General features: G+C 40.1%; 1 protein-coding gene across 1 annotated transcript in view; it reads left to right on the top strand.

Annotated features, from left to right (window-relative positions):
- ADIPOQ (adiponectin, C1Q and collagen domain containing) overlaps nt 1-9,407 on the top strand; it is a 10,980-nt gene extending 1,573 nt beyond the window's left edge. The window contains exons 2-3 of the mRNA XM_019667689.1: nt 5,845-6,079; nt 7,078-9,407. Coding sequence (XP_019523234.1) covers nt 5,845-6,079; nt 7,078-7,598 — 756 coding nt within the window. The 3' untranslated portion in view covers nt 7,599-9,407. The remainder of the gene's footprint in view (nt 1-5,844; nt 6,080-7,077) is intronic.
- The last annotated feature ends 2,003 nt before the right edge of the window (nt 9,408-11,410 follow it).

Consider the following 11,410-nt stretch of genomic DNA (forward strand, 5'->3'; position numbering starts at 1 on the left):
AGAGAGAGAGAGAGAGAGAGAGAGAGAGAGAGAGAGAGAGAGAGATTTATTTGGGAATGGGGATGCTGAGAGCTCTCCCAGTGCTGAGTAAAAGCTTTCAGGTAATCCTCCTGAGTTAATTCCTCATTCTTTCATTTATCATTAGGTTGCGCCATGTGAATTGCCAGTATTCTACTATTTTTGACCTTTAAAAATGGCAAGCTCATATAATTCAACCTAAGAGTTGCATGATTTTGAGCCAGCATCTTGGTCTCTCTGAGTCTCAGATTCTTCTATATAGTGGAGTCCAAAGCAGAGCTATGGGGAGGATTAAATGAAATAAGGTTTGAAAGTGCCTTATGTAATTTATACTCCAAAGTACTCTTGGCAATTTCAAAGCATTCTCACGTCCCTCATCACACATGCCCTCATTCAGCAAATTAAAAACTAAACTTGAGAAGGCTTTTTTGGGGCAGTATAATGTGATGGAAAGCTCACTGGTTTGGACGTCAGCACGGGATCCTCACAGAGATCTTCTTAATCTCTCAGTTTCCCATCTCCAAAGTTGGGGTGATTTTCCTTGCTTCATGGAGTTCTTGTAAAAATTAAAATAAATAATAAATAAAATAAATAGTGTGTAAAAGCTCTTCGTGTGGGAGCTGGCTTCTAGGAGGATCTAATATATGCACCCTTTTCCTTCCCCTTAGCTTCCCATTTGTAAAAGCAGGGCAGAGGTGAGATGGTTTCCTGGGGTCCCTTTTGTCTCTCAGGGACTTTGTGAACTGTGCTTTAATGCCCTTTCCTGCTGGAAGGGTTGGCACTGGATTTGGTGACCTCTTTCCCCCATGCTGTGTCCCCTGCCAGTCCCAAAGGAGACCCCATTCTTGCATTTCACAAGATTCTGCTGCTGTTACTGAAATTCCAACAGCTCAAAGTGGAATTTCTCATACATTTTAACATATGAAAATGGGACATTATACTACAGCCCTTCAGGATCCATAGAATATTAGGAACATTCCCTTGTATATTTTTTAAAAGCGAGTAAATGCCTGTACACGGTGTGCCATGAAAGCCAGCGTGGTGAAAAGAATCCAGTCTTTGAATTTCAAAGTGCACCTCTGCACTCTTTCCTGTTATCCATGGGCAGAAGTTACCAGATCTCTCTGGCCCTCAGATTCCTTTCATGGGAATTGAGACCTACCTCCTGGAATTGTGGGGATGAAATAAGATTAAAGGGGTGATCCATATAGGTGATCCATAAATGTTCGTTTGCTTCCCTTCTCTTCATTTATATGTGTGGATCACCGTATAAATTTATAAAATACTTTTTCATACTTCTAGGCAATTGGTTCTTACAATAATAATGTGAAATTGGCTAAGAAAGGATTAATATCATTAATAATCACATTTGCAGGCAAAGAGCATGAAGTCCAAGAAGGGGGGTGAAGGAAGGAAGTCACTCAGTGAGTTAATGGTGGAGCCTAGACTAGAAGCCAGGTCACTTGCATCATGACCTGGAGGTTTGTTCACTCTGCTGTCTGTCATATCCCCATCCTACGGGGTGGAATAGTAAAAGGCAGATGTGTGACCCTAATGCTCTTTTCCTTCTCTGGATTATGCCAAAGAGTCCATTGTTGGGCTTTGGAAGACCAGAGTTTGATTTCCAACTCCTCTACATTGTAGTCCTGGGATTCCGGATAAGTTATTTAACATCCCTGAAGCCCACTTTCCTCATCTCTAAAATGGATATAGTTATAGCTAAGATTTATTGAGCACTGACATGTGCCAGACACCGTTCTGAGTACTTTATATGGACTATACCACTTAATCCTCCAAGAAGTATATGACTGAAACATGTTACAGGTAAAGACAAATTATTTTCACCCAAGCACTGAGATCATAGAGCATGTTCTCCCCGTTCTACCACACACTGTCTCTCAAGATGGTTGTGAGAATTAAATGAGATATTAAGTAAGGTAAGAACTTTATAAATGGCATTCTACAATGACAAAGAATTATACATGGAACTTGGGATTTAGCTTCATGATACATGTACAAGTTTTCTTTATACACACGACCGAGTCTTAGATTGCAGCCTTAGATTACAGTTTCATTTCATAATTTTTTTTTCCTATGGAAATAGAATTCTTTCAAAATCAAAGTGTAACAATTGCTGTATTTAAACAAAGTGTACACATAATTTTAGAATAGTTTGTTTGAAAACTAGGCAGCTCTGCACTGATCTTCAATTGTTATCAAATGCTGATTTTTCCACCCAGAACTAGGTTAGAAGACAACCTTTCCCTTGACTCAGAATCTGTTTGTAGCATCAGAGATTCCTACAATCCTGTATCCATCTTCTCCCCACCCCTCCTTTCAGTACCTCCTCCCCATGCTACTGTCATGGAACCCAATTGTTCCTGTTAGTGGAAAAATCTGTCCATAACACTGAAGTGTTGAGGACAGAATGCCTTTCCTTGGGCTGGGAGAATGTACTCCTTTCAACAGTTTGGAGGAAGCCCCCCATCACCCTTTATCTCTGGGGCCCTTTGTACCTGCCTCCACCAGTTCTCACATTCTGGATTCTCTTCTCCTATGTCCCTATGGACAAGAACACAGCCCCATAGATTCTGCCTTCCTCATTTCTGGAGAAAACAAGCACAGAGTCTTTCAGAGTTCTTCTTAGGAGTTTTATTGCTAACTCCAGAAGGAGAAAGAATGGCGGTGACAAATAGTGGAAAAGTTTAAAGACATATGAAGTCTTAAAAGTCTCAGAACAAGTATTCTTCCTACATACAAAAAGGGTTCAGGTGGTCTCTCCTCCTTGTCTTCTTATTTAACTCTCCTCTTTCTTCTCTTATCCTGGGACAAGCTAAGCCTAATCTGTCTCATTTTATTTCCAGCAGCTATTGAGAACACCTTTCTGAGCCCTCCAAATCCAGTAGAGGGCGACAAAGATATATGTAGATAGTAAGAGTGAGCCTTGACTAGAGACTCCACAACCAAGGAGCAGCATTGGTGTCTGTCAGCACCCATCTCAGCTGCTGTGTTGCCTCTGTCTCTCTGTCTCTCGTCCTCTCCATTATCTGGTCTCATTCTCAATTCTCACTTTACTTATAAGATCACATTAGAACTTGATATTGATAAATGATGTATCAGATCACTAGAGAGGGAACATATTAATTCAATTAAAGGTGTCTTTAAATAACTAGTCTGCAAATAGGGAGGAATCATTTGAGTATTTTAGATCCCAACTTACACCAAAACAAAATATCAGAGGTGGATTAAAAAGTGAATTTTAAAATTTACCAAACAATAGAAGAAAATAAAATAGGACATTTACCAAACCCTAGCATGGATAAAGACTGTTCAACTCTTAGAAGCAAAGAAAAACATCAACATACTTGACTGTATAAAAACTAAAATTTCTGTCACTTAAAAAACAGTATAAACAAAACAAAAAAATGATCTGCACACTAGAGAAAATAGTGACAGCATATATGACAAAGTTTTGGCATAAAGAGCTCATACAAATTAATTTTAAAAAATACATTGTGTCCCTAGTAAATTAAGTGACAAAAAACACTAACAGAGGTATCATGAATGAGGAAACTAGGATAAGAAAGTATATTAGAAAATAAGCTTTTAATAAAATATACAACTCACTAACAATCAAAGTAGGAAGGCACTATTTCTTTTATTCATTAAACTAACAAAAAAAACCAAACCTGTTTTTAATGATAATATCCAAAGCTGGTGGGAGTGGTTAAGATAGGCTCTTTTATATACACATTGACATACTGCAGTAACAGTATAACAGTACTACCGGGTAACAGTATAACAAACTACAATTTGGGAATGTGCATTAACAGCTTTAAAAATGTTTGTACGTTTTGATCCAGTAGTTTTCTTTTGAGAATATGTCATAACAGAATAATAATTTGAGAATAAGCTATATGCCTAAGGATATTTGTTATTGATTTAAAATAAAATTTAAAATGGAAATAAGCTACAAATTCAACAAAATGGAAATGGTTAAGTATATTTTGGTTGTATTCATTTGATGGACTAGCACACATACATTTAAAATAATGATTATAAAAACTAGAAAATGACAAGGCAAAAATGAGGAAATAAAATTCCTACATAAAGTATGTTTTCCACTATGTTTGAAAAGCAACAGAAATTCTTGGGATGGAGAATTGTTTTGTTTTCTCTAGTTTCCAGAGTGTTTCTATTACTAGTTTTAATGTCTGTGTGAGTGTGTATGTAAAAGGTGACTATATATATGAATGTATATGAATATGTATATATATGATGATGAGTATATATATGAAAGATGAGTTGGTTGTGTCACTCAGAGTCTTTCCTGCATCCCTCCCAAAGGAGCTGTCTCCTAAGCCAAACCCAACTCTGGAGACTGTGTAAGCTATAAGAAACAGGCCAACTGATGAACACTAGTGAGTTTTTAGGGTAAAAACATGCTCATGGATTGTGTTTTGGTTAGAGTCAGGTTCTTGGGATTAACCACCTCTCAAACTCCACAGAGGGTCTTAGCAATGCCTGTAGTTCAGGATCCTAGGGCCCATTTCTCTCTCAGTGGTGCTTTCACCTCCCTGGTGAGAGAGGGACAGGGACACTAAGACCCTGGTAATCCGATGTGGGGGCTAAGGTCAGCTTACCAGCAGAAGCTAGAAGGGAACCAGAGTTCCTATGCATGTAAAGGACCATCTTCTGGGAGGGGCTATTAAAGGATGATTCTGAGACAGAGAAATCCTTGGCTACCTGTGTCACTTGAGCTTTTTGCCAGGGCTCCCATAATACATATTTCAAATATACTCCACCCTCCCTTCTTCTTTTCCTCTCCTTTTCTCCTTCCCTTTATTCTTCCTTTCATCCTCTCTCTGGCTTTATGCTCTTTTGTTTTCATTTAAAAAATATTTATTTAGCCCCTACTCTGAGCTGGTAGTATGTTAGGCTTTGCTACCCCTCCTTGCTCCCTGCGCAGTGCTTGTAGTTTAATGGGGGAAATGGGTGAGCAAATCAGGGACTACAGTACAGCGCAAGAAGTGCAATGCTAGAGATAAGTGAGGGCATGGAGGGAGCAGAGAGGAGGAATAATCAACCCAGTTGGGGGAGGAAGAATCAGGAGGGTCTCCTGAGAAAAGACATCTCAACTATGCCCTGAAGGCTGTGTAGGGATCAGGCACATGAGGAGGTGCAGTTAAGGGTGGTCCAAGCAAAGAGCCAGTGGATAGTCTCATAGGACAATGTGTCTCTGATGATCTGACTAATCCAAGGCAATTCTGTGTGTGTGTGTGTGTGTGTGTGTGTGTGTGTGTACATGTGCGTAAGATACCAAATGGTTTAATTTAAGGAGAAAGGGAGAGGAAGAAAGAGAATGGGAGAAAAAGGAAGAACAGACATAAATGAGGGAAAGGGAAATGAAGAAGGAAAAGGAAGGAGCCTAGAGAGAGAAGTTGGTGAGAGCTGAATGGAATGACCTGTCAACATGCTTGGAAAACTCAAGGGAAAGATTCTTGACACGTTGCCTCTTGGAGCTTTCCCTGTGCCTGGTCCTCTGCTCAGATATGATGAAATTGGTGGGATGCTGTCCTGTCATCACCGAACTTACAATTCTGTTGAGGAAAGGAGACTACACACAAGGAATGATGCTGAATACTGCAAATTTCAGGGAAGAAAGAGATCAAGGTTGGTTGCAATAGTCAGAAAAGTCTTCCTGGAAGAGCTGAGTATTGGGAGAGCAGGTCTCAGAAGTGGACTCTGCTGAGATGGCCCGAGTCTTGTTTAGGTCCTGAATGGGTGTGCTGTGTGGGGTCTGCTCTCTCATGGCTGACACTGCAGGTCCAGATTCCAGGGCTCAGGATGCTGTTGCTACAAGCTGTTCTACTGCTACTAGTCCTGCCCAGTCACGCCCAGGAATTCATAACTGAAAAGCCTGAAGCCCTGCTCCCCCTGCCCAAAGGGGTCTGCACTGGTTGGATGGCAGGCATCCCAGGACATCCTGGCCACAATGGGATCCCAGGTCGTGATGGCAGAGATGGCGCCCCTGGTGAGAAGGGTGAAAAAGGAGATGCAGGTAAGAACAAGTTTTTTTGACCTCCTCTACCAGACTTCTGGGTAGAGGAGTGCTTCTAGAACTATATAAGGGTGTTGTTATTGACTAAGGCCTAGACACAGGGAAGAAGCAAAACATTCTGATGTGACCCATAAGCAACTTAAAATGGATTTGGAGTTGACCTTTCAGTGGTGAGACTATGTGGTACCTGTAAAATCAAATACCCTTGACTCTGCTCCATCCACATCTCCTTCCCCATTTCCTTTCTCATCCCCACCCTCATCCATCCCTATTCCCAATCTGTTAACATTCCTATTGCCATGCATTTCCACTTAATTCCCATTCCATCCAGTGACATTCAACCACACTTAGAGTATACCTCCTGCAGGTCACAGTCCTGCTCCTGGAGAATTCTTGGTCTAGTTAAGAAGGTAAGTCTAATGCACAAGACTCTGTGAGAAGTTATTATAAGGAAGTCTACAAATATTGCAAATATGCCAAACTGAATGTGGACAAATGCTCAAAGTATGGAACAGAGACAAAATGCCCTCAGGGAAGACTTGGATTAACAATGAAGGCTTTAAGGAGGAGGAAGAACTTGCGCTAGGCCTTAAAGGATGAATGGACAGAATAATTGATGGAGGGCATCCAAGATAGAGGGGATAGAAGAGCAAAAGTATGGTTGGTTGAGCTAGCACATAAAGAGCTGGCAGGTGGTTATTGACCTGAAAATTTTCAATAAAGGTCGATACACCATAAACAAAGAAAAGAAAAAAAAGCAGGTGGAGGGGCGATGATGGAGACCGATAGGAGATAAGGTTGGAGAGAATTTATGGAAGCCTGCTGGGGGGATGTGGAAGGAAGAGGAATATCTCTCTGCTTTGGGAGCTCCTATTGGTTCTTTGCTCTGTAAGTCAAGCAGGTTTTGGATAGGGGTTATAGAGACAGTATTTTAGGCTGGGGTCAACTGAGGCAGGAGTTCTGTTTCTTGTGGTCACTGAAGTGTTTTTATTTTTTAGGTCTTGTTGGTCCTAAGGGTGAAACTGGTGAAACCGGAGCGATTGGGTTTGAAGGCCCCCGAGGCTTTCCGGGAGCCCAAGGCAGGAAAGGAGAACCTGGAGAAAGTGCCTTTGTATACCGCTCAGCATTCAGTGTGGGATTGGAGGCCCGAGTCACTGTCCCTAATGTTCCCATTCGCTTTACCAAAATCTTCTACAATCAACAAAACCACTATGATAGCACCACTGGCAAATTCCATTGCAACATTCCTGGGCTATACTACTTCTCCTACCACATTACAGTCTACTTGAAGGATGTAAAAGTCAGCCTCTACAAGAAGGACAAGGCTGTGCTCTTCACCTTTGACCAATACCAAGACAAGAACTTGGACCAAGCCTCTGGCTCTGTGCTCCTCTATCTGGCGTCGGGTGACCAAGTGTGGCTCCAAGTGTATGGGGATGGGGAACATAATGGGCTCTATGCAGATAATGTCAACGACTCCACCTTCACAGGCTTCCTTCTCTACCATGATATCAACTGATCACCACTAACTCAGAGCCTCCACTGGGCCAAACAAGCCAAGTCAAAGAACATTACACAGGCTTTCAGTGTAGTTAGGAGGTTGATGTTATTATCTCGTTGAAGGGCTCTGAACATTATTCATTCATTTACTCATTCATTCATCAAGTACCTTTAAAAAAATTATATATACTATGTTCCCAGTTCTAAAGAAGACGTGTTCCCTGACCTCAGGGATCTGGTATTTAGTGGCAATAAAAGAATAAAGAATTTACTGGGGAGTGTCGCATATGACGAGATAACCGACTATGACAAAGTATTTGGCAGTGCTATTGTGTGCCCACTGTTTCTCCTCCTGTTCATGCTAATCCGGTGAGGTACACAGAAAAAATATTATTCTCCTCTTTTTTGACTCGGGGTCCTGAGGCTGAGAGAGTTAAGGGAATGCCTAAGGTCACACAGGTATTAAATGGTGGAGCTGGAAATCACACCAGGGCCATGGATCTTTTCTATTACACCGTGTATGTGGCCTCTTTGGGATGTCAGTCGGGGGTCTCTCATCCATCTCACCTGAGGGCCTCTGAATTGGTCTTCATCATGAATTAAGCCTTTCCCCAGTAGAGCTCCCTCAGAACAGGTGGTTCTATGACCAGGCCCCACTCCAGCTGGACTACTCAATGGCTCCTGCACTACTCTGTACTGTCTTTTTCTCTGTGTCTTTCCTCATGCTCTTGTCTGCAGACCAGAAAGCCACCTCCATCTCCACATGCTGAAATGTTCCCTGTTCCTCAAAGCCACCTGGTCAGGAAACTTCTCTGACGTGATTTTGCTTTCCTGCAAACCTTCCTCGTACACTGTGCCCCTGTGCTCCTTCACGTGTTATCGTGGATGACAGTCCTGGGTATGGGAGACATCCCCCCACCAGGCCAGGGACAGCTTCCCTGAAGGACCATGTTTACTTCACTTCCAAGTCCCCTTGATGGTCCTTGATCAAAGCCTCATGAAGACCAGTCTCTTGAACCTCACCTTTACCCAGAATTAACTCTTTTCATATAACTATTCAGTCTCTTTATATAAATAATCCTTATCTACAAAAACATTTTCATTTTCAGAATTCCCTGATTTTAAGCACCTAATCCCTGTTCCACCAGACAGTTTGAATCGTTTCCACTGAGGTTAGGGATGACTGTGCCTTCCAGAATACTTAAAGAATTTTCCCTCAAGGAGGTAGCTTGAGCCTGCAATGCAAAACCCACGAAGGAATTTGGAAACCATTCTTCCCTTGAGTGCCAACAGGGTCTGGAAAGACCTGGGCCTTCAGAATCTGTTCTTGTTCTTTTAAGAATTACCAAGAAAAGAGAAATAAAAGAAAAGGAAAAAAGAAATTAATAATTGTCTGAAGTGATAGATCTGATAATTAGCTTGATTATAGTGATTATTTCACAGTGTATACCTATATCAAATCATCAAATTGTACACCTTAGATATATACAATTTTTAGTTGTCAAATAGTCCTCAAAAAGAAAAAAAGGAATTACGAATGGCTGATAGTGGTAAACATTCTCACAGGAGACAATAGCTTGAGCAATACTCTTCAAAGTTTTCAGTAAAAGCAGAGTTAATAGCATTCTGTATAAATATAGACATGAAAAACCTATTTTTTTGCTTACAGTCTTAAATCCTGAATGATTACTTTTTATGTGTGTATTACTATTCATTAAGTGATGATTATTTCTACATATAAAGCTTTGTCTTTTAAAATACTTTCATATTGTTATTTTCTACAAGTAAAGATACTGCCCATCATTAAAATAGAATCACTTGAATCACACGGCTTTTGTTTTCATTTTTGGAGAAAGACATGGGGTTTAGAGAGGAATGAAGGAGTAAACCTTATGTTAGTCAGAACTCTGTGTTGTGAATGATCAAAAATTTAACTCAAATTAATTTAAGCAAAAAAAATTTTGTTTTTTTTCATAACGGAAAATACCAGAGCTGTTCTGTCAACCAGAGGCTCAAATGATATCATTAAAGTCCTTTTTCTGTCTATCCTTCCACTCTGCCTTCAACAGTGTAAGCTTCCCCCTCACACGCTACATAGCATAGTTCTAGGCTCTCCCTCATGATATCACAAAGACTAGCCTGCCAGCCATCATATCCTCCCACCACATCATCTGGCCAAAGGGACATCCTCTTTTCTAGTGGTTCCCAAAGAGGAAAGAAGAAGGTCTCTTTCCTGGAAGCCCTAGCAAGCATGTCCTTGCATCTCGTTGGCTCTGGCTGGGTGGTATACTCATCTCTGACCAGCTACTAGTGTCAGGAGGGTGGACTATACTTATTGACTTAAGTTGATCATTGCTTAAGCTGGGGAAGGGGTATTTTCCCTAAAGCAAAATCTGGATACAGTTACCAGAAGTGGCAGAACAGATGATGAATGTAAAAAACAACACCTGTTCACAACAAACTGTTAATGTTACATTTGAGTTTTCTCAGGTTTCTCAGACAGATATTCCTGGAAAATTACTATTGATTTTCTCTATAGTTTCATCTAGTAGTAGCTAATGTCCAGCCATGTTCACAGTCCCATATCTGGCTAGGGTGGGATCCTCACAGCACGGGACATGATGTCACACTTACTCTAAACCCTCTGGAGCAGGATCATTTCTTTGTTGTAACAGAGAGGGGTAATCTTCATAACACCTACTAAGAAGAGCAATTGTGGCCAAAACTTTAGGATTAATGGTCTCATGATGTTCAAGTGTAACTGTGAATTTGTCTATTTCTGCTCAACTCTGTCAGCTTTTGCTTCCTGTATTTTGGAACTGTCTTGTTACGTACATACACATTTAGGATTACATCTTCTTGGTGAATTTACCCTTTTTTCATTATATAATGTGCATCTTTATCACTGCTAATTTTCCCTATTTTGAAGTCTACTTTGTCTGAAGTTGATATAGGCACTCTATCTTTCTTTGGATTATGGTTTTCATGGGATGTCTTTTTCCATCATGTTACTTTACATCTATCTTTACTACTATATTTAAAATAGGTTTTCTTATAGACTGCATGTGATTGAGTTTTGTTTTTTATCCAGTCTGAAAATCTCTCTCTTTTAATTTGTGTTTAGACTATTTATATTTAATATAATTGCAGTTATGGTTGGATTTAAAGCTATTGTTTTATTTGTGTACTATTTGCCCCCTCTATTTCATTCTCTTTCCTGGCTTCTTTTGGATTATTTGAATACTTCACAATATTTCATCTTAATTTATTTGCTGGCTTTTGGGCTGTATGTCTTTGTGGTACTTTTTGAGTAGTTGCTCTAAGGATTATAATGTATATATCTAACTTTTCATAATCTACATAGAACTAATATTTTACCACTTCAAGTAAAATGTAGAAACCTTATAACCACATAGGTTGTTTATCCTACTGTTTTACGTTATAGTTGTCATATATATTACATCTAGATACATTGAAGCATTGCAATGTTATAATTTTTGCTTCCAACAGACATACATATTGTAAAGAATTTAAGAGGACAAAATACTCTTTATCCAGATATTCATCATTTCTTTTGTTCTTTCTTCATTCCTAAAGTTCTGCGTTTCCCTCTGGTGTAATTTCCCCTCATTCTGAAGAACTTTCTTTAGCATTTCTTTTAAAACAAGTCTGCTGGTGATAAATTCTCTTAGTTTCCTTTCATCTGAGAATGTCTTTATTTTGCCTATATTCCTGAAGGATTTTTTCTTTTTTTAAAGATTTTTATTGGGGAATTGGGGGGATGGGAACAGTGCTGGGGAATTGGGGGAAGGGGAACAGACAAGTTGCTGT

Source organism: Hipposideros armiger, unplaced genomic scaffold (genome assembly GCF_001890085.2).
Source record: "Hipposideros armiger isolate ML-2016 unplaced genomic scaffold, ASM189008v1 scaffold_14, whole genome shotgun sequence".
Lineage (NCBI taxonomy): Eukaryota > Metazoa > Chordata > Mammalia > Chiroptera > Hipposideridae > Hipposideros > Hipposideros armiger.